Source organism: Lissotriton helveticus, chromosome 8 (assembly GCF_964261635.1).
Source record: "Lissotriton helveticus chromosome 8, aLisHel1.1, whole genome shotgun sequence".
Classification (NCBI taxonomy): domain Eukaryota; kingdom Metazoa; phylum Chordata; class Amphibia; order Caudata; family Salamandridae; genus Lissotriton; species Lissotriton helveticus.
This window is the reverse complement of record NC_136069.1, coordinates 284,431,741-284,455,769: the sequence shown is the minus strand read 5'-3', so window position 1 is coordinate 284,455,769 and position 24,029 is coordinate 284,431,741. Positions and strand designations below refer to the sequence as shown.

At 44.5% G+C, this 24,029-nt stretch overlaps 1 protein-coding gene across 1 annotated transcript in view; it reads left to right on the top strand.

Moving 5' to 3' along the window:
• C8H11orf65 (chromosome 8 C11orf65 homolog) overlaps positions 1 to 24,029 on the top strand; it is a 515,706-nt gene that overhangs the window by 432,347 nt on the left and 59,330 nt on the right. The window contains exon 8 of the mRNA XM_078657052.1: positions 9,800 to 9,855. Within this exon, the coding sequence (XP_078513178.1) occupies positions 9,800 to 9,855 (56 nt within the window). The remainder of the gene's footprint in view (positions 1 to 9,799; positions 9,856 to 24,029) is intronic.

Sequence of the window (24,029 nt, the reverse complement as noted above, 5' to 3'; positions counted from 1 at the left end):
ACATCTGTATGTGTATGGAAGCGACCAGACCTCATGAAGAAAAGCACTACCTAAAGGTTCATAACGACCTATTGGTATATATTTCATACAATTTGAAAACTTATATAAAGCAAAAGGCAGCGTTATTAAACCGTGGATAAGGCACGTTGCCAAAAAACCCGCAATCCTCTGCTGATGATGTCACTGAGCATGTCATGAATGATGTAATATGTGACATCATCAGCAGTGGATTACGGGTAATAGTATCTCTAGTTTACTCCCCTATAGCTGTCTTTCTTTTAACATAAGTGTCTGTTTCCTTCCCTTATACTTACTGTTCTTTTTAAAAAAAAAATTTTTGGTTCACTTCCGGTTCGCGTACCGGCGAGCGAACTGGGAAGCGAACTACGAGAAATAGAGGTTGGCACAGTTCCAAATATTGTACCAATTTTTTAATAACGGGGAGGTAGTTCTGAAAAGAACTTTTTTTTTAATTGTTTTTGTTGTTTTATATTTTTTTTATTATTTTTCTGAACATTTTTTTACTTTTTTTGAATTTTTCTGAACAGTTTTATATTTTTTTGGGTTTTTCTTGCAGGGGGCAATGAAAACGATTCATCGTAAAGGGCTCAACAGGAGCAACAAAACAAAAAAAAAGTATTTATTATTTGGGGCGTTTCGTACAAACTTGCATATGATAGTCAATAGCTCTGTTGATCAGAGTGATGCTTCTTTCTCCGTAGCAAATGAATCCATTGCAATGTACGCAGACGTGTTTTACTTCATGAAATCTCGTTTGAATATTTGGCACCATCTCCCTGCCCTCTGGTCCCGTTACTTCCGGTACAACAGATCTTCTGGCCATAATAGGGAGATTATCTTGGTCGTTACGAAACTGTGCAGCACTGTAGTTGTTAGGATGCCACCTAGTCATATGGCGATGCATTGTGTAGTTTCCGAAACTGTATTTTTTGTCGGTCCCTCTGGACAGTCTATCTTGACATATAAGGCAAGTTACGTATCTTGCATTTACTTTTTTCTGACCTTTGGGAATTTTAAAAAATTGCCAAATGAAGTTTTCTTTCCGGTGAGACGTCCTGGGCTCCTCAGGCAAAAAGTGCCTCTCTTCGTGCTCGTCGTCCTGTTCCTCTTCTTCCTCTTCTTGCTGAATTATAACTTGAGCAGGTGGTCCACTCTTCCTTGGATGTGGTGGAGGTGGTGGGGAAGCACCAGCTGAAGCTACTAAAGAAGCCATTGCTCACTGGTAACAAAGGGTCTTTCTCTCACAATGATGAAAGTCAGAGTGAGGAAAGAAGGAGGGATTTTCATCATTTGGGAAAAACAATAGTTCTCAACCAATGAAAAGTGTTCATTTTAGATTATATGACCTAGTCTTACATCATTAGGAAACCAAAAGTGAAATGAACCAATGAAAAGTGTTATTACCAAGTCACATGACCTGCTGTGTTTACGTTAAGCGCTTTGCAGGGCCTCCCGGTTTGCTTCCAGAAACCTGTGCTTTGCGACTCGGTAAGCGTACCAGTTCGCTAACGTAGCACGTCATATGACGTATCACGCGACAACGCGAAACGTCATGCGGACGGGAGGCGTCACGATGTTGTTTTCTAACGCGGCAGTTGCGGTAAAGAAACGTTTACCGGCTCGCGGTCTATTTCGCGGCATCAAGGTCAGCTAACGGGAAGCTTCCCGATTCGCGAAGCGGGAACGAAGAAAAAAAAATATTTAAAAAAAAAATTATTAATAAACATATAAAATATATTTTTGGATTTAAAGAAGAATACATTTTACAGCTACAGATATTAGCTGTTAAAAAACCAATGAAATTCACTGAAAAAACCATAGGTTATAGACCATATATAGTTAGGAATTAGCATTTACAAAACCTTGAAAATTCACTGAAAAAACCATAGGTTATAGACCATATATAGTTAGGAATTAGCATTTAGAAAACCTTATTTTACTCACACAAAACCATTGAAATTCCATATATAGTTAGTTGCACTAACTATATATCGCGCACCCGCAATCCACTGCTGATGATGTCACATATTACATCATTCATGACATGGTCAGTGACATCACTGATGACATCACTGATGACATCTCAAATGACATCACTGATCACATCACTGATGACATCATTCATGTGATGATACGATGAACCTCTTCAGACTCTAATATAACCTTAGATACACTCAGTGTAAACAGACACTCACAGACTGTCACTCATCCATGGAGTTACTCACACACCTAGTCAGTCACGCAAAGAAACAATCACACCTCCATTTCCTCAACTATACAGTTATACACACCTTACTTATTCAAACATATACTAACACATATTTACTCTCTTACACAATCCCTGATACAAGTTCACAATGATCCATACAGCCACTCACACATTCACTGGCTCTTATGCACAGTTATTTATATATGTCAACTATCACATGTACTGTGTTTTACATATGTACTTACTTTGACATGTAGCACTGAGATATCCATTCACTCACCAATACACTCATGCACACAGTCAACCGCCCATACAGCTGTTTCCACATGCACTTTTGAACCCATACATCTAGTGAATCAACTGCTCACACATCTATGCACAGAGTCATACACCTCCCAGCCACCCACACACACACTCAGTCTCCCATACAAATACTTGGGCAACCAATCAAAAACCCATATAGTTACTCATATAGCTACTGATCAACACATGCATCAGATTACAGAACAACAGACACAATAATGCACAATTTAAAACAGTTTGGTCACTAACCCATGCACTCAGTGAGACACATTTAATCACTCACTTATACAGTCAGTCATGCACCTACTAAATCCTTCATCCAGACACTTATACATCCACTCATTCTTCAATATGTAAGACATATTTTAACTTTACAGAAACATACAGTCACTGGATGTTGTCATCAGTGATGTCACTGACCATGTCATGAATGATATAATATGTGACATCATCAGCAGTGGATTGCGGGTGCGCGATATATAGTTAGTGCAACTAACTATATATGGAATTTCAATGGTTTTGTATGAGTAAAATAAGGTTTTCTAAATGCTAATTCCTAACTATATATGGTCTATAACCTATGGTTTTTTCAGTGAATTTTCAAGGTTTTGTAAATGCTAATTCCTAACTATATATGGTCTATAACCTATGGTTTTTTCAGTGAATATATATATATATAGATATAGATATATATATCTATATCTATATCTATATATATATATAGATATAGATAGATATATATATATATATATATATATATATATATATATATATAAAATCAGGAACCCACTCACCCTAAGGTTCATCTTTCTATGAGGAATTTTACCAATACTACGAAAATCAATTTTCAGGTGTGGCTACCGATAAACAACATTTACCCCGAAACTTTCTCCCCGCAGGGAATCACAACGCGGTTGTTACAACGACCGCGTTGTGATTCCGCATACCATTACTCCACAAATCGGAACAACGACTTGCGGAGGGGCAGGGGAGGTGTTGGATTTAAAATCCAACACCTTCCCTAGTGTCCGCACAGACTGGAGTTGGAATAGAAAGTTATACTATTCCAACATCCAGCGCCCCCCTCCGCAAGTCGTTGTTCCGACTTGCGGAGTAATGGTATGCGGAATCACAACGCAGTTGTTTTAACGACCACGTTGTGATTCCCTGCGGGAACAAAGACTGCGGGGTAAATGTACATATTCGTGGCTAGCTGTCCAGTTCTTAGTTTGCTGAAGTATACTTACTCTCACATTTTTCACTGTTCCTTCTTTCTTAATAACCAACCATATATTTCAAATCCTTAAACATTCCTAATCTAAATTAGATTTTTCTCACTTAGTCCACTGGGCGCTTTGTTGGTTGTTTACTCCTGAATCTTCAATGATACAAAAGCTGAAATACTAGTTACGGAGTTAGGAGGCACACTGTATGGTCGTATCATTTTCTCCAGATCTCTTTTCCTACCTCATTTGCTCTAGATAATTGACTATTAATGTATTCTTTCTACCAGACCAATTGGGTGCAGCTTGCAGGAAATTCATCTTGTAGAAATTACTCAGTCACTTTACAAATGAATTGTGCTGCATTATCAGAAATTTGTCTTTTAAAAACCTTTCTCTAGAAAGGCATTTCTTAAGAATGATCTGACTCTCATTATTTCATTTCTCAACTAATTTACTTCAAATCACTTGGGGAGGTAATCCACAAATATTTTCGTATTGTCATATATTTCTTTAAAAAAAAACTTCTACTGGTCCTAGAAAAAGTGGTAATTATCTTCTCCCACTGCTTATTGTGTATTTCCACATACTTGCCAGTGGTTATCTCACACTTTGCTCTTGTCACTAGTCGCATATGCATTGCAGGAGCCATCAACATCCTCCACTTTACAGTTCACATTTGACCAGCAAAATAATTCTAAGTTTCATCATGTTCCTTTTTGGATGAGTTTCATGTATGAATTGAATTGTACACATTTCAAAAAATTAGAGGATGAACAATTTGACTCTTTCTCAATAACCTCACCCCACAATTGCCTAACTCCATCCTACATCACTGAAAGCTCAACACATCTTTATTCAATGTATTAAAAGAGAAAAATATACATTTAAGTTCAAAGATATTCCTTACTCAGAACACATGATTTTGGAGAAAGATATCACACCAGAAGTCAGCATAGTGAAAGCAATATAGGAAACACTTCAGCCTTTTAGCCTATAAACTAAAATCAACTAAGATTTATTAAATGAATTACCATTAATCCACCCATTTACCACTTGTTCCTTCACTTTCCCCAGAACTTGATCCTCTTTCGTTGATGTGTTCTGTTCTCTTTCTCATCATGCTAACTCTTTAATTAAAACCCTGACTCAGTCTATTTCTCGCAGTTCTTGCATTAATTTGTCATCTTCATCAGTCACTCAAAAGACAATCTGCTATATTTGTATCCCTTTTATGTTGTCAGCTTCAGAGTTAGTCTTTTACACTTAACCCCAACCTTTATATAAGTAGTGTGATCTGTTTTTCTAATTCTTTTCCACATTTAAAAATGAGAATTAGAGATTTCTGATCAGTGATCAATCAGTTTTAACGATGAACTGCAATTCCTACATGTAATTTGTAAAATGGGTCATTGTTCAACAGCAATCTAGGGCTTCTCATTCAATTACCAACTGTTCCTGTTGTATTCCTTTTGACCTGCTTGACACAAATCCCACTTTTTTTACTTTTTCATTAGTATTCAGAGTTAAAACTGCAGAATCCCAACCTTGTCTGCATTAGTGATTATATATGTCCTACCACGTATGTCAAGATATCCTAATGTTGGTGTCTTTCTTACGTGGTCTTTTCTTGCATGCGTCCCAACATTCACTAGTCATTCAAAAATAGCAGATTTCTGTATCATTAGACTCCTTATTGTTTCAATGATCTCAGCCAAATAATGCACATATTTGGAACGATAATCAACTAAGCCTAAAAAATAATCTTAGTTGATTTTAGTTTATAGGCTAAAATGCTGGAGTGTTTCCTTTATTGCTTTCACTATGCTGACTTCTTGTGGTGATATCTCTCCAAAATCACGTGTTCTGAGTAAGGAATATCTTTGAACTTAAATGTATATTTTTCTCTTTTAATTGCCCTCATTGAGTCTTCCACACTTAGCATTAGCTCTTTGAATATCTTGTCATTCTGTCTCTGCAATTCCTTTTTGTTTCAAAATATTGTTGGACACATTGTGTATTTGCAATCCCCTCAAGCATCCTTTGTGTTAGTAACCCTCTGGAACAGGGTTAGACTGACTGGCCTTAGGGCAATTTGGCAGTGGCAGAAGGGCTGATCTGACAGATCATTGTGTGGGCTATTTTTTCTCGGCTATTTGCGAGCCTGTTTTATGGCCTAATGGACCAGTTTGTACTGTTGATTTCCCCCACAAATATTTGTTTTACCTCTTGAACATTCTTATTTCACGTACATTGGTAAAAAAAACTTTTGACTCAATACCGACAAAACACATTTCCTGCTCCACATGTACTTTTAGAATGCATGTGCCCTGGGTATCCATCCACAATGATAAAGCGTCACAATTCTATTATCAGTATTAGGATTTTTTTTTTATGTTCTCTTTTGTTTTCAATTTTCTTTTATTCTCCCTTCGCTTTTTAATTTTTGTTAATTTCTAATTCTTTGGGTGGGTCTTAAGGGGTATCAATCAATTGAGGCCACAATGCTATATGTTCTATTGCAATAGTATTCAGAATGTAGATGAGGGACCTTTTGACCATACGTTTTTCTTTTATAGTATTGTTAATTGTGCTTCTTTCTTAGAACACCACATTTACTTTTAGTATAAAATGTTTCGCAAACAATATTTCAAAGACATTAAATGGTTGTCCTTCCCTGTCTCCAACTGGTAAATATCAGACAAGTCTTTATATAGCCTGAGTCTTTTTACGCCAAGAGAGTCTAGCAGTATTGCTTGTTTTCTCTAGGGAGCAATTCTGTTGCCTTCTGTGGTTATAATGTATGTAGAAAATATTTCATCTCCACAGTTTTCATTGTACAAGTGGGTCACCTGCATTGACTAAGATCAATGGATGTGGCAACATTCTTTTGTGCAATAAGAATCTTCAGAATAGAATATTGCCAACACAAACAAAAAAAAAAAGTATGAATATACCGAATTAAAATATTTGACTTAATTAAGTATCACAACAATCTTTTCTAAGTTCCTTCATGCTCAATTCCATTTTTCCAGCGTATGTTTTCCTTGGTTAAAAGGTCTCCAATCCATTATTCCAAACTATACACTCATGCTATAGTATTTTTGGTATATGTATTGCCGTTACCGCTAACTACGTAACTTCTCTTGTGCTTTTTTCCTCGCTAAGTGTCTCTCTTTTATTGTATTAGTATCTGATGCTTAAAGGGAAAGCCAGGTACTGTTTCATATCCGAAGCTTTTTACTAACCTAAGCGTTAATCAATCAGTCGGGATTTGTAGAGCCCAGCTTATCACCTGAGAGCATAACCAGACTGAGTAACAATGGCTTGCAGTAAAAAAGACATATTCGTTATTATGTCTTTCTTTGAGATATCACTTAATTTGGCAGGAAAGAGTGGTCAATGGCTGAGCAAGTCATAAAGAAATACTTCCAGGAAAGCGTCTTTTAAACTTTAGGCTTGTGGAATTGCACAACCTAGGGTTGTGTTTCTCCTCACACATATAATTCTACTACTCTAAAATTAAAATAACCTTTAAAGGACATTTTCAAATTAATTTAAATTGTAAGGGAAAAAAGTTAATCTACTGCATGCTTTGATAATTTACTTATGAGCTGAGAAGAATTGTTCCAATAAATGTCAGAGTGGAGTTTCTATATTTTTAGGTCTCGCTGGCGTCGCACCGCGAAGCGCTGTCACCAGCGAGACTTATTGTCTCCGTGTAGCTGGTGAAGTGGGACAGGAGAGGTGCACGAGCTCAATAAACCCATTGCAGTCAATGGCTGTGACCACGCGCTTTAGGAGACACGCGCTGTGAACGCATGCATCTCTTCTCACGCTCTCCCACACTTTCACTTTCACAGCGCGTTTCTCCTAAGGCGCGCGGTCACATCCATTGTTTTTAGCTCTGGAGTGGGACGCAGACAGCTCTGACGGTGGGCCCCGGGTGAAAGTATGTGAGGTAGTTGTCGTGTGGCACGCAGTGTGGGGTCGGCAGCCGGAGAGCAGCTCACACCGTCCCGGGACCCCGAGCGCGCACCCACAGCCCGTCCACCTCGTGTGCACCCACCGCCCGTCCACCTCTTGTTGTTTTAAGTTGTCTTCAATGTCTGAGAATCATAGTTTCGTCGCGCAGAGCCTGTTTACATGTTTTTCTAATTTGGTGGCCATAGTGTAATGTGATGGTTCAAGGCGTTATTTTCCCATCAATTGACATGAGGCTTTGCTGCATTGCTTGCAAGAGGAATTTCATCTCGAGGTACACCTCTATAGCGCCGGCAGCCAGGCGACCCCCCCCCCGCCCCTCCACCGCCGCTGCAGATCAGTAGGCCGCAGCCCACTCGGTCGCTATTTTCCAATACTTGCATGCATCTTTAGGTGAGCTGGATTGGTTCTTTGACCCAGTCTGAAAGCATGCCTGCCGTATCTGCACAGCGGCAGTACCTTCATCGGCTGGGATAAGAGACCCCCGGCAGACTAACCCTTGCGTTGCATTGCACAGCACCATACAGCATCAGTCTGCTCAATTCACCCATCTGTGGCACTCTGCTCCTCTCAGCTAATTGCAGAGCAGGCCGCGTCACCCAGGGCTGACCCCGCACATCCTACGTATTTTCAATTGCTGATGGCACCAACTACAGACATGGATATTTATTAAACGTTCTTGCTTCTGAAAGGTTTGGAGATTTAAACAAAGGTCATTAAATGCTGCTATCCCCTATAAACGGATCATTTTCAGATGTTAGTGCCCTGGCCTTGCAGGGCTTCAGTAAGGTGTGGCCATCTTGCAGCTGGCACTGTAGTGCCCGGTCCTACAAACCTTTCAGCATGCATATTGCTTTTGACATATGACTGGCGTGCCTCAGCTCTCTGCCTACTAGAAATGTGCCTCAAATTTACTGACTTCTGAGAGAGACCCCTGACAAGTGCCTAACCTTTGCGCAGCCCTAATTGTCTTTCAAAGTTGACAGAAGACTTTCTCTAGTCTGCAATACCTCTACCGGACTTTCCAATATTTGTCTGACATGTGATTCACTTTGTCTAAGCCCTAAGACCAGTAAGAGGTGTACACAACTCTACATCTGCCTATGTCCTACCAGCTGCTCACAGGTGTGGTTAACTTATGACAGTCTTCCTCAGCATACAGTTCTGTCAAAGTGGCACCGACCATGTGACCGAGCCATGCTTCACATGTAACTGACAAGCGCCCACCCTGTTAGACTTTGAGGTAACAGCCTGTCAGGACTTCTGCCACACGTCCGAGGCCAGGCTTCCATCTTGTAGCCTTCTCTATTTGCCTCTGAACCCTCTTTTGACTCACAAGTACAGTTGAAAAGGGGGCCAAAGAATTGCTGACCTTAACAGCACATCTTGTGATAGTCTCTTATCAAAGACCGGTGCAGTGTATTCCTGAACATGTTTTTCCCGCACAACTGCATAAAACACAGAAAAGAGGAACCTTCTTCCTAAGTACACGCATGTCATTGCTACATAATGAAATGGCAATGTAGGTGATAAATGACACAGCAACCAACAATTGAGCGCAGTGACTCCATGGATTACTTGAAGTCTGTGAGACCGCTAAAGCCATCTCTGCCAGGGCTCCAACACAGCAGAGAAAACGGTAGGTTTCGTTTTAGCTCTCCGGAGATAACATTGTGGGAGCAGGTGCAAAATGTCTTTTTAAGATAGGCTTGCAAATGCTTGTTTGTTTAGAGGTGAAGATCCTTGACGCTTGACCTGCACAGCAAAGTCTGTAAAAGTGTTGCCTCACATCAAATTGAGTTTGTTTATTGGCTGAAGTCAAAATCTCTAGCCAGTAGTTCCTATAGCTCTGTCTCAACGGATTCAGATAGAACATAGAAAATGATGAAATGATAAAATCTAGAACTTTGACATGGAACGCTTTCGTTACTTAACATGAAATTAAATACCACCGTAACTGAGGCCACAGAAACTGCAATGATAATATTATCGACATTTTTTATTATTAATATTTAATTTTGCAGAATAAATCATTTAACTTTTTGTGATTTTTGTTTAGGTATATAGGCAGTTGGAAGAAAACTGGGACAAGTATGTCTTCAACAGCTTATACAGGTAGAGTACAGTTATTCATGTTATCTATTCTGTTTATTTGAGGAAACCAAGAACCATTTAGACACACACTTTTTTTAAAGTCCATTCATAAAATGTAATTCTACTAACATCAACTTATTACACATGTTCTTCAAAATTTACTCTTGGAGTGTTTTTTTATTTTTGCAGTTGCTCTGTATTGATTTTCAGTTTATAAGTGTTTAGACATGCAGCACATTATCCTGGGTGCTGTGCCTCCAGGGATTTAAGAGTTATACAATTATTACACACTGGGTCATGCAGTCTAATTGAGAAATACTTGCTTGATTCAGAAAAAATAAATGGACACATTACAAGGCTTTTTGAGGCACAGACAGAAATGCAAGTCAACATCACTATAATATTATGTGTGAACTGTATCACTAGAGTATTAGATGGTGACTTGAGAAAAATTTATTTTTGAGGCCTTGTGCTGCTTGCTTACCTCACCTTGTGAATGTGACCCTCCTCTACTTCTGGAATAATAGCACAGCTCAAACTTTACACTTATTTTAATCCAAAACAGCTATTTTCCTGATGTGACCACCTAAATGTCCAATACATTTCAGTAGAAAGAAAGATGTGATCAGTATTCCGATGTCCGAACACACTCATTGCTATTTTGACAGGTTAAAGTCTGTATAGAAAACATCTATCCATCTCTTTTCTCTGGAGTGAAACTGAAACCAGAAACATTACACGAAACATTTGAATAAACATTTGAGAAAAAAATGCATTGGACCTGGCTGACAACATACCAGAGGTTAGAAAATGACTGGCATGGCATGGCATTGCATAGATTTTAAGGAAAAATATTTTCCACCTTACATCATGCACAGGGCCATTGAGATTATGTGACAAGGGAGGGTCAAAATATGTGGCAAGAAAAAAAGGCAAATTATGTGGTATCATGCACATTTTGTGAAAGCATGATACATTATGCTATTTTAACACGTTACAGACTCACTGGGAAAAGTTTTTCACACCTATTTGTACCAGCTTAGTACCCAAATACAGCAATCAGCAACTAAAAGGTGGCCAGTCCATCTTTACCAAGGGCCTTCCACTGCATGACAACACGTCATGTTTTAGAAAAGTTTGGTCCCAGCTGGAGCTAGAATCAAGCATTTTATTGTGTTAAAATCTGCAAATTAGGCAGCAGATAATGGATTATGTGGCAAATCCATATCTATGCATAAACACCAAAGTCGCATAATCACATAATTCGGGTGGATGACAAATCTACAAGTTACGCCAAAGTTACACAGACTTAAAAGAGCCCTCCTTATGGTTACGGAAATGCTCACTGTTTTGCAATGTCATATGCGGAACCTAATTACATTAATAATAACAATACAGGGAATAAGACCAACGATGAGGAGGGTCTCCAGTGTCTGGACCCAAAAAGAGCATTGTCGTTCTACCTTGACCTCACAAAAGAGTTTTGGGTGGACGACCAAGTCTTTGTGAGTTACATGGGGGCTAAAAAAGGTCAGGCAACGCAGAAACAGACCATTTTGCACTGGGTCGTTATCTGCATTAAAAATGTGCTACACCCCGACTAGGCAACAGCCTCCTGAGGACTTCTACCAGGGGAAAAGCTGCAACCACAGCATTGGCTTTGGGTGTCCCTGTCCTGGATATCTGTCAGGCAGCACCGTGGGCATCTCTACACACATTTGCCAAGCACTACTGCCTGGACAGTCAGGTCCGCCGGGATGGGCATTTTGGTCCAGCTGGAATTTTTAGTAGAAAATGTTTCCACTGTCCACCGCCAGGATGGTATGGCTTGGGTATTTATTCAAAGGTAAGGAAGCTACAGCTAGAAGTCTCTATCAGATGAATAAGTTACTTACCTTTGGTAACGCATTATGTGGTAGAAACAATATTTAGCTGCAAAGTCCGTAAGACCCACCATTGCATTCCCGCTCTGCGGACTCATTTGTTAGGCCTAGGGTTGCTACCTTTTCAGGGCCCTAGTTGTGGCACACACAAAAGTCAGTTCTCTTCATGGCTTTGCGTTTCTGGCGTGGAAAAAGTGAAAACGAACTGACATCCGCGTGCCTGGGTGGCGCCTAGATAGGTGACAGTGCTGTCATACCTGATGCTGATGACACCAACGACGTCAAGCAGAGCTGAACAGAGTCACCCGACGGCGCGCAGGGGGACTGCTCACGCAAAAGTTTCCGGATCCAGCCTGATACCTGGTAAATTCAAAGTTAAGGAATCTGCAGCTAGATATGGACTCAAACAGATAATGCATTACTGAAGGTAAGTAACTTGTTCTTTAATGTCCCCTTCCCCAAAAAAATGAATATGAACTAGTGCTCATGTAAAGCGTTCACCGAGTACAACATCCCTGATTGGAGCACAACAGCTGGTCTGTTCCAGCTACGGGTGATGAGGAAATTAAAGGGGGCAGACGTAAAGATGCAGCGGAGCACAAGGATGTGTAAAGGTGCATGCACCAACCATTCTGGGGAGTCGGACAAACACCAGCAGGAAACAAATGCAAGCAGCAAAGTGGGAGGGGTTTGGGGTACGGGGAAATATTCTCACTTTAAAGTCAAAGAAGGAAAATTACTTTGCGTCAGGCACTTGATTTATTTCAGTCTTTGAAGGCACAGCAAATGTAAGGATGTAACAAAAATTACAGTCCTGTTTACATAAACAGAAGTTGGAGCACAGTCAAACAGAAACACAAGCAGGGAAACATCGATCTGGTCAAATGCTCTTAGGGAAAGGGAAACGTAGACCCTAAACAGATGCTACAATGAAGCAAGTGGAAGGGTACAAGTACTGAGGCATGCCTCTTGGATTGAAAAAGAGGGACCACTAGCAAGCAAGGAATTTTTTAAAGGACACAAACAAACCAATAAAAAGCAGTAAGCCCATAAAGAAGTATATACTAAAGTATATATTAAAGTATATACAAGAGGTTTTCCTCAACCTTATAAACTGCTGCTCTAAGAATAGTTCTGCAGAGGGATGTTCTAACTTTTCTGGGATCCCTATCAAACCAATATTGTTTCTGATAAGCGGCCATCTGCATCTTCTGCTCTATTGAGCAGGACCTCCACTGCCACCTGCAAATTGTCTGTGGTCAGGGAGGAGCAAGTTCAAGTCTGTTGCAACAGCATTGATTTGGGGTGGATTTCTTCATGGATGGCTTGATGCATAGTGTCAAATTTCTCATTTTGGCCTACAAGGGTCGCCTCAACTGATTTTAGCATGTTCTCAGTATATGAGCTGCCTTCAGTTTCCATCTCTGTATGCTTCTCAGCAGGGAGACCCTTTTCTCCTCTTGGGCGGAATAGCTCATCAAGGAGTGACAGCTCAAGGGCGACGTGCCCACATCCAACAGAGGTATTAGAATAATGTGGCCCCCGGATTGTCTGCTGTGGCCGCTCTCATCTCATTGAGAAGCAATACAGGGATGGATACGTCTTAGACACTGTGCTGTCCCTCAATGTTTGTGACATCATGTTCGCTCAGAGTGGGCCTCTCTCGGTCATTATCCGCAGGCCTCAGCAGACCTAAATCATGCCTGGGATGATCTGCTCGCATTTCGAGTCGATGCAAACGTTTTTAATTTTATTTTTTGCTGCTGCTTCCCCCGCGTTCTCGCCCCCCTACCTCCGATCCGTGCTGGCCGCCACTGTTGCAAGTGTGGGTCTTCCCCACTGTCGCTGCTCAGGGCTCTGCAAATCTAGATGGAAAAGCACAGCTGGGCCAAGGAACAGCTGCGCACCCCTGACTCTCATGATGGCTTCTAGGTCTAGCTCTCCTATTAATCCCGGGTCCACTGGTGTCTTCTGAGCACCCCCGACCCGGTCCTCAAGCCGCACCCCAGACTTGCCTCTCACCATGAGACCGTAATGATGATGTTTCCACGATGCCCTTCGAGAACAGCGCAGGGGTGTGTCTCATTCCATCTTGGACTCTTAATGAAAATTTGAAAATACTTTTTGTATAGCTATACCCATCATCTCAAGTTATTTCTTCATCATGGAATCCTTACTAATATTCAAGAACACCGAATATTCCTGCCTGTGGGGAAAAAAACATTTTATTCCATAGATATATGTACCTATCACATTATCTTTTATACTTTTAGCAAGGAAAATATAATCGATTTTAACTAAAATTCGATCAATAAGGGCTTCACATACAGACTTTACCTTCTGCATCTTTCTTACAAATCGAACTAAAAAGGGAATAGACTAACAGGCATTAGACTCTATGCACAGCAGCACTGTACCTTTAATACCTCGGGCAGAAACTACTAATAGTTTTGAGGCTGTTCACATTTCTACTGCTCAGCCACAAGTTCCCTGAAAACTGACTTTATCCATTTTATTTTAAGAACACATGTTAATCTTACTGCGTCTTACTTTATAGTGAGGCTAACTTCACAAACTTTTTTAGTGTTTTCACTTGAGTCAGAAAAGGATCTGCACACCCTCTGCAAATCCCAAATTTTGAAAGAATTCCTTTCTGCCCAAAAATATCCAGCACAACTTTAATGAATAGGCAGTGAATTATCCTGTGACAGAGCACATTCCTGATCTTCACCAGGGTCCCATGCAGGCGGACCTTTCAGTATGGACTCTAAGGAGTTTACACCCACATCTCAGGCCTAGCCGAAACCACGCTTGATTCCACCTCAGAGAAAACAAGAAATAAGGAGCCAGGCCACTTCAATCTGGCACTCCTTGTGACTGTTAAGGTCCAAGATAACAAAGAAATAGATTTTAAAGATTTCAACGTCAAAAGGAGTTCACACAAGATCTGCAACACTTTGGCAACAGCCGTAAGAGAAGCAAGTGGTACTTTATTGCATTTTTCAACTTCTTTGGAGAGACGGCAAAGATGTTTGTAAGTGGCCTACCAAGATGCAGACACTAGGGGCCATATTTATAATATGGTTTGCGTTGTTCTTGCACCACACAAGGTGGTGCAAGAGCGACGCAAACCTTTAGTCATATTTTTGAAGCCACGCAAAGCCACTTTGCATGGCTTTGTCTGGCTCCAAAAATATGGAGTAATGCAACGCAGGGCAAATCGCAGCATTGCGTTACTCTGCCCTGGGTAGGCATTTCGTGGGTGTGTCCAAGAGCTCCCATGTTTTTTGATGCACTCCCAGATGTAAAAGACTTTTTAAAACCTGGGAATGCGCCAAAAAGGTACACCAGGTGTAACGAGGAGAAATATGTTTATGTCTCCTTGTTTTTTCCTCTTTCTAATTCTACTGCATTCTTCTGCACACACAGAAAGAGGAAAAAGCCTCTCAGGATTATTTCTGTGCAGGAAGGGGCCCCTTCTGGTACAAAAACAATCCTGCCTAAAACATAGGCACCCTTGCACCATGGTGCAAGGATACCTGCGTTGACATAGGCTGCCAAAACTGTGCCAGCTCCGGTGAAAAGAACACGAATATGTATTGGATAAATACGGTGCATTCCGGCCCTTTCCCTGTGACGCAGGGCAGCACAGCAAGGTGACTTGCTGCGCTACTGTGTGCCACTAAAGTTGTAAATATAGCTCCTAATACTTTCTGGAGATTGTGAGCAAAAGGCATTTTAGGGGGAGGAGCCTAGCTCGCGGCCGTGATGGTCGCCCTTTAGCTCGGCTCCCGCAGCCCTCCATCCTGACCGCCTATCCTGTCTTTTATCCGGTCCCGGGACGGCACACTTTTGGGGAATTGGAAACATTACGGCTTGTTTGTACTTACCATCTGACCCCGGGGTCTCGACGTGCAGTGGCTCCGGAGTTCTGGCCTCCGAGAGATCGGGGCTCTGCGAGACTTGGACCGGGACCTGGCCGGTGGGATCCGACGGCTCTCGGCCCCGGCCGAGAGCGAGAACCAGTGTTGGGAGCCGATGTGCGAAGATCCCGGCGATCCTGACCCGGACCTGCCCTGGTGGTCGCGTGGCCGACGTGGGTGAGAAGCCCCGGGACCTGATTCTGAGAGGGGGTCCCCCCGCCGCTGCTTTGTCCGGCGGCCCTGGTCCTCGGGGCCCGGACTCCGCTTGTTTGGGGCACCGGTGCTGGGGCGGGCGGAGACCCGTTTTGGGCGGACATCCTTTTGGCATCGAAGCCGCCCTTGCTGGGACCCCCGGCGCTTGTAAAGTCCTACATTTGAGAACTGTTATTTCCGGGGGTCCTCGTGGGCGGCGATTGGGCTGATTCACGAAATGGCGGCCGGCCCTCTGGAACGAGAGTCACCCTGTGGCGGCGGGCCCGAGTTGCCTGATTGTGTGGGGATCGGATCTGCTGGGCGTGAGCCGACAGTCAGAGATATCCCGGAAGCCCTCAGATCCCTGCACGCTTCCCTGGCCCTGGGCGTCTCGGTGGGTCCGCCACGATCCGCCGCCATTTTGGGCAGCCGTTTCTTCTTGTCGCCCTCTTGTTTCGATGCCTCCATTGCCTCACCCCCCTCGATTGACCTGAGTGTCTCCACCACTGATCGAAGATCGTGTAGTGTGCTGGTGACTTTGGGGCGCCCTGCTTTTCAAGGTTCGGACCCCGGGGACTCGGATGCTGTACTGCGACCCTGTTCGACATTGTTGCCTGGAATTATGGGTGGACTTCCTCCTGCGCCTGCTTCGATGACTTTACCTGTGTTTAAAATTGGGACCACCTCGCCCCCTCCAGTGGCGCAACTGAACTACTGTTTCTCTTGGCTCTTGGCTCGTGCTTCGATTATTGATGCATCGATACTTTCAGTTTGGACTACTGCTCACTTGTCGATCTATCTACCCCCCACGTAGCTATGCTAGTCACCATTCCACTCGATTATATGCTGATTTCGTATTTAGTATGTGGTTGTACATTGCCATGTGGTGGGTGGGTTTTGTTGCTCGGAAGGGTTGGGGGTGAAATGTACGACTTCTGCTTGATTCCCGGTATGAGATTTCGTTGCACAATTGTCTCTGATCGTAGAGGGGTGGGAGGTCCCCTTCTCCTAATATTTTGTGGCGCGTGATGGGGTGTCGTCCTGGTCTGTTTTTGATTGTACTTGTCGGGTTGGGCGGAGGGCTGTGGCCTACCGTTTGTATTATAGTTAAAATGCTCCTCCCTCCTGTTTTCTTTCTCCGTTTTTGTGGGCTTTTTGTCTCGTTTTTCTTTCTTTCTTCTTGCTATATTTCGGGTTCTGGTTTAGGGCGACAGGCACGCTGTTTGAAGGGTAGGCCGTAGCCTTCTACAGGGGTGCAGGGTGGGACGGGTGGGTTGGGTTCTATTTTTTGTTTGTCTTCTGGTTCTATGGCCCTTTTGTATCTCTTTTTCGTGAGGCCGCGTCTGTCCCGACCTCCTATGGTGTGTTTCGGGTGGGGGTATGGCATCGTTCCTCCTCCTGCTACATTTCGGCTGTCCTTTCATCCGATTGCCATGCCCCACTTGGGCCGCTAATCCCTTTGTCTCCTGTCCTCCCACCACGGGGAGCCGTGTCGGCGTGTCTTTTACCTTTCTTTTTTCTTTTTTCATATTTCCTTATCCCCTTTCTATTGTTTGGTTTTTCTTCCCTCCATTTTCCTTTCCCTTTCTCTTCCCCCCCCCTACCTAGTCCCCCTTCCCTTTTTCCTTCCTGCGTCCCAGAGGGTACTGTGACGGGCGGGTTTTCATGCATTGTCTTCCGATCCCTCTGTTCTGGCTTGGTAGTGTCCCGGGTGGTGGGCGTGGTACGAGGATAATGCTCGGGGGCTGACGGTATCTCACATATCCTGATTTCTTGACTGCATTGTGTTGTCCCCCTGATATTTTGCCCCATGCCCCCTTCTTAATGTTGAGGTTGATTACGGGATGTCGGATGCCTCCGTATTGCAAGTGTGCCTGTCATAGGTCCTCTCCCCTTATTGTAAAATTAAGCCTTATTTACTCCTGTGTTTTAGCCCTTTAGTTTCTGTATTTCTTCTCCCCTATTGCGATTGTACGGCCTCGGCTTTGTATTGATTGATTATGTACTATTTGCCTGATGACTCCTGACTGTTTTGTACACTGCGGCCGGCCGGCTTGGTTGTGGGCCTCGATTTGTCTTTTTTTGATATCAATAAAGGTTTTAAAAAAAAAAAAGGCATTTTAGTATTAAACCAATTTATTTGCATGCTGGCCAATGAAGCAGATTTTTTGATTCTTGAATGCTGCCACATTCGTGCCAGGAGAAGATCATCATGGTTATGCCTCACCTGATTCCCAGTGGTCTGAGGATGGTGGCATGGACAAGTGATGGAGTAACCCCTCTAAACAATCTGAAGTACCCACTGGTCCGATGGTATGGACTGGCAGTCGGGAAGGTGAGGTCAGATCCTGGCACCTATTGGGTGCTGTTGATGGTTCGAGGGTAAACTAAAGTGGTTTGGCGGCTGGGATGGGGGGGGGGTAAATGGGTCACCCTTTGGCCGGTTGTCCCATGAAAGATTAGGGAGTCTGGTGGTAGTGGTGGTGGACGATAAAAGAAAGATTAGGCAGTCTGGTGGTAGTGGTGGTGGGCGACAATGGATGAGGTGATAGCCCCTACCATAGCTAGGGAAGGGGTGAAAGGCAGAATGGGGCTGGTGTGAGGCCATGGAGAGGCCCAAGGACATGACAGTTACCCAGCTGTCCTTAAAGCGGTTCAGTGCTGAATCTTCCTTGTTTCAGAAGTGACAGGTGCAATTGTAGGGCAAATTTGATAAGGGATGCCTGGACATCCCCTGAAAAGCCAGTCGATCCCAGCTAGGCATGGTATCTGAGTGCCAGTGATGACACAATCGCTCTCCCTTACGAGTCAATCATCTCCAGTCCGCAGTGAATAGTGAACTTTGCTGTGCCTCTGCCATGCCATCTGCAGTAGCCTGTGACAGTATGGCTCGGGCCTCCTCCAAGACCATCACCAGCACTTACGCAACCGAATCCTAAACTGTGTGGGTGTATCGGGGCATAAGACACAAAGTGTTCACCGACTGCAGTGCCAGGCAGATGGAAGAGAACATCCTCTTGCCAAAGGTGTTGAGCCTCTTGGATACCTTATCTGATGGTGTGGCAAGGAATGCACCAGGGTTGACTATGTATGTGGGGGTGTGGATGACCAAGCACTTCTGTGTGGAGTATTGGGTGAGGAAAGCTGGGTCCCCAGGAGTGGGGCGATGACGGTGTGCAACTGTCCTGTGCACGGGCGCCCTGAAGTGAGGGGTTCAATGAAAGGGATAAGGGGTTCTGCGGGGGCGACTCCCAGCTAAATCACTTCTGTCAAGATATTCTTCTTGACTGCCACCATGGGTAGTTGAAGGTCCAGGGCTACAGCCACCCTTCTCACCACCATGGCGAAGGAGGCCCCTTCCTTCATAACCACACTAGAAGGAGAGACCAGGCCACTGTCAAGAGCAGTGGCCAGACCACTGGCGTCCGCCAGTTCTTCATACCAGTTATCATTGGCCTACTCAAGGGGGTTGTAGCCATAAGGATCCCCAGATCCTCCTCACTCGCACTCCTCTCCAGGGCTAATGAAAAAGGAAGGCCCTGGCTCTGACTCGAAATGGCAAGTTCCAGCCAGCGCTGGATTCGTCATTGGGCAATGCAGGTCCGGCTCTGTATTGGAGTCGGGTATGATGATTGGCGTCAGTGACTGGTAAAGATGTTGCTGGAACAGGGGAGGTTGTGGTCATGTGATTGGAGTCATTCCGGATCCAGCACTAGATCCAGGGGGCCCAACTGGGGCAGAGGAAGGACCCACTGGCAGAAATCCATTGGGGTAACCACTAAACCTATGGGGTCCAAAGGTGCTCCAGAGGGTTAAGCAGGCACAGAAAATGAGGTGCATGGCCACATAGAACTCACGGAGTTAGGCTGGGGTCACTCCGGCAAACTCAGGGAGGTATGGAGCAGACACAGAGGCAAGCTCCACGTGGGAGCAGGGCCTGGAATTACGTAGTTCCTGAGCTTCGTCTGAAGATTGGGACCAGCGTGGAGAATTTGCCGACTTTGATTTCTTGAACATCTTGTGGGCTTACCCAATGACTTTGAGCACCTGGAACACCTCCACGAACAAAGGCCTTCCTTGTGACCTGGAGCACCTTGGAGTCAACCGGCACTGGGCAATTAGAGCTTTAAGGAGCGTTCCCTTAGTGCCTTGGGGTTCATGGTGCGGCAGTCCTCACAAGTCAGTCAGTCATTTCGGCAATACAGCCATAAAAGCACAATATAGGTTACAGTCCATAAAATAAGTTATAATATTACACAGGCAAGGCAGTTAGAAGTGAGTATTCAAAATATCAATTCCTTATTAAAACATGAATATAATACAACTTTGCCACGATATTAGATGTCACTACGTATCTACTTGACCCCCAAAATATTGTCGTGCAGGACTGTCAATAGACCCCAGGTCTCTTACTTTAGAATTATAAAACTATTAAGAGCAGTATCGATACAAATTTTCATGTTTTGTTGCACTACTTGTTAAAAAAAATTGAAAGAGAAAAACATTAAAATTACATTACGTAAGCAGAAAAGAAAAAGCACAAATAATGGCAACACAATTCTCTAGATTCAATTATATGGCAGCAAAGGGTAGCAGAAAAATTAATTAGAGGGCACCATCAAACTATTGCCCAACTCTTTCCCCTTTAGGATTCCTCTGCGTATGCACCACATTGCAAAGAGAAATTTCGAGGTACCGACTACAAATAATGGAAGTGTTTCGTATTTAAGTAGCCTGAACACCTCCGTATAATTTCTAAGCCCACTTCGAGCTAGACATATGGTAAGCAGGACAGAAGAGCATTACATGGAGTTCTGTTTCTTCCGAGGCGAAGCAGCCAGGACAATCTAATTTGGCTGCACCTTCCATTTGTTTGTAAATGCACAGAGTGGAAGTGTACCGTGCCTGAATTGTAGAATTTTGTTTTTTGCCATGAATGGTTGTATACTGTCCAAGGTCAGTTCCAGTTTATACTGCTGCTTGGTATCCAAGAACCTTGACGTCAAGGAGCAAGAGTTCGTGCTCCGGATCAATAGGGCAAGTTTAAATTCTTTAAAAACCGAAACTAGGGACTTTTTAGGGATACTGGGACATGTCTCTTCCGGATTTGACCACATGTTAGCCCACCCCAATGAAAGACACTCTTAACATAGGATAGCGATGGAAGGTTGGTTGCCCTCAATTCGGACATGACATCCCTCAGTTCCTCCCTATAATTAACTAACTCTGGCGTGTCCCAAATACAGCACCAGAAAAGGAGAGGACGAGAGGCAATTGAATCTGAAATAGGGCCAAATCCCAAATCCATCCTGAGTGGGGTTAGAGGCGTACGTTTTGGAAGACCCAACAACTGCCTTATTAATGTGTTCTCAGTCACCATTAGAATATGAGATGGGTGGGGAGGCGGGGCTAGCCAGGCAGCGAGATGGCCGCTCTGTGAGCGAGCTCCGCCGGCTGGGGACATTAATCCTACATGAATATTGCTCAAAACTGACCTAAAAGGTACCAAAGTGACTGCTCTGTGGTGCACTGGAACAGCGGCACCTGCAAACCTGTTTTCAGCATCCGAGATTGCTGCTGTGGCGCTCCGCTGCCGGAGACGAGACTGACCGGGACTGGCTGATGCTGGTGGCCGCCCCTACGATCGCCGGGGCCGTCGGTGATCCTGCAATCCAGAGCGGGGTTGTGAGGCCCGCACATGTCCTGAGAGCCCACTTAAAGAATCGCCGCTGATCTCGAGTGGCGTGCGGCTGGTGCATATTCCGAGCTGCAGTGTCGCGTGCTTGAGCCGAGGTGAGAGCTGCTACGGACTGCGTAGGGGACCGCGGCTGCGATTCTGCGGGGACGGCGCAGAAGGTGACGCTGGCGGCAGCCGGCGACGGATGGCAGTATTTGCGAAGCGGAGGCGTGGCTGAAGCCGGGGCAGGCAGAGTGAGTGAGTCGAAGCCATATTGACCGCACGCCCCCCTAATATCTGAGGGCAGCTTGCTGAGATCCTTTCCGGGCCCTGCCCTGAAACATAAAATACACATTGCGGACCTGTGGATGAGAGAACCCTGTGTGGGGGGTAACGAGGAGAGCGGCTGTGGCATCGGGATGAGAGGATGCAGGCCTAGAGGGCTAGTGATCGAGACTTAACACGAATGGAGCAATGGAGCTAAGTCGCCGCCATTTTGTGTGTTTGCGACGCGACCTTTGCTCTCCTGTGCCACACGCTGCGCCTCGACTGCGAGCTTTCTCTGCCTGAAGGAGCTCCATTTAGTAACCAGAGAGGAAGATGCATACACCCTGAGAGATCCACAAACGGCCGCGGGGTACCCCCTCTTCACACCTGCCCCCCCCCTGCGCCGGACTACCTGCTGGATTTTGCCCGATCCTATCAGTGAGCGGAGGCACTATTGACGCCATTTTGGACTGCACGCGTCCACTCCATGCTCCGTACAGATACGACTGGCTAATACACTCTAAGTGTGACTACCTGGGGACCACTCACTCATTGCTGAACCACTCCGAACTGCACACATCCTGTCTGGGCTACTGCCCTGGTCCGAGATAGGCCTGCCCTATAAGCTACATACTCAGATATAATTGCACTTCTGTGGCGAAGATGGGAAAGCCGGACACTCGCCAGCTCAAGCTCACCTTTGAGAATAAGAAAGGGGTGAACCAATCTGGCACTGAACAAGGCGACAATGAGGAGGCGAGTGGAGGTCCAGCAGATGGTGACACTGGCGCTGATCTCCGTACGTTGATGTTGGAAATACGGTCTATTCTGAAGAGCATAGATGCCAAGCTGGACAACCTGACGTCAAAGCTTGAGTCGGTGAAGTCTCAGGTCTCCACACATGAAAACCGACTGGACTGCCTAGAAAATCGTCATACTGAGCAGCATGAATTCCAGCAAGAGACTAGAGCGCACATTTCCAGTATGGATAAGCTGCTGGCTGTTATCACCATCAGTGCTGCAGCAATTCCCCCTCTGTGCTGAGGATCATTGAAGACCATTGTTCATGACGAGCTGAGCTCGTCATGAGCACACGAGCAGTGTACTGCATGACGAGCTGAGCTCGTCATGAGCATGGAAGGGGTTAAACAAGCGAAGAACGATGATTTGGAGACACGGTCTCGGAGGAGCAACGTCAGAATTGCGGGCATTCCGGAGACAACGGCCATTTCCAAAATGGAGGTGTATGTAGCGGATCTCCTGCATGAACTATTTGACCCTCATCTTTCGCCTGTATTTGTTGTGGAGCGGGCCCAACGAGCACTGGGTCCGAAACCCCCGGTGGGAGGCACGCCCAGGCCAATTTCAGCAAAATTGCTTAACTTTCAGGACAGAGATACGGTACTGAGACTGGCGAGGGAAAAAGGGAAAATCACACATAAAGGTAACCATATTTCGTTCTACCCTGACTTTACGCCAACAGTACAGGCTGCGAGACGTGAATTTCTGCCAGCAAAGAAGCTACTAATGGACGCTGAAATCCCATATTCGCTCGTATACCCGGATAAACTCAAGGTAGCATATGACGCACTTAAGTTTGCTAAGCATGTATGTGGCTTCAAAGGGAAAAAGACTAGTGCAGGACAGGGAGGGGCTAATAACCATCTAAGTGACAATGATTGACGAGTTGCCCGTCTGTGAAGAGTCTGTTATATGGTGCTTTACATCACTAAGGCTAGTTACCTATGTTACTCCTTTCCGTTCTGCTTAAATGCTACTTTAATTTGCTTGGCCTACTCAATGGGTCCCTGCTCTGTATGTAACACGAGCCGTGTGTATGGACTGCTCCTGGCCCGCTCAACAAGGCTGCATATACATATCTCTGGATGATGCGCCACTTATAGCTATTGGTATGGATACAACTATAGTGCACATGTGCTAAATCTCCCTGCTGTCACTGCGAATTATCAGACTGTAATTTGTAGCTTAGAGCTAGCTAGGCACTGTTTTAATTCATTGCTTCATTAATTGGCTGTGGGGGTTGATTGCACTATGCACTGTCAGTGCACCAAGCATATTTGTTCTGTTACTATATGGTTCCTGGGATGGGTCCACTAAACTGACCCCAGCCACCCTGTATACACAGGGTTGTATGCTGGAGCTTCCACGCCTCCACGGGGTAACCCCATATATTTTGGTTTTGCCACTCAGGAGTGGCTTTCGTAAAGGTATGTCTCCGCCCAATTGGGGGGT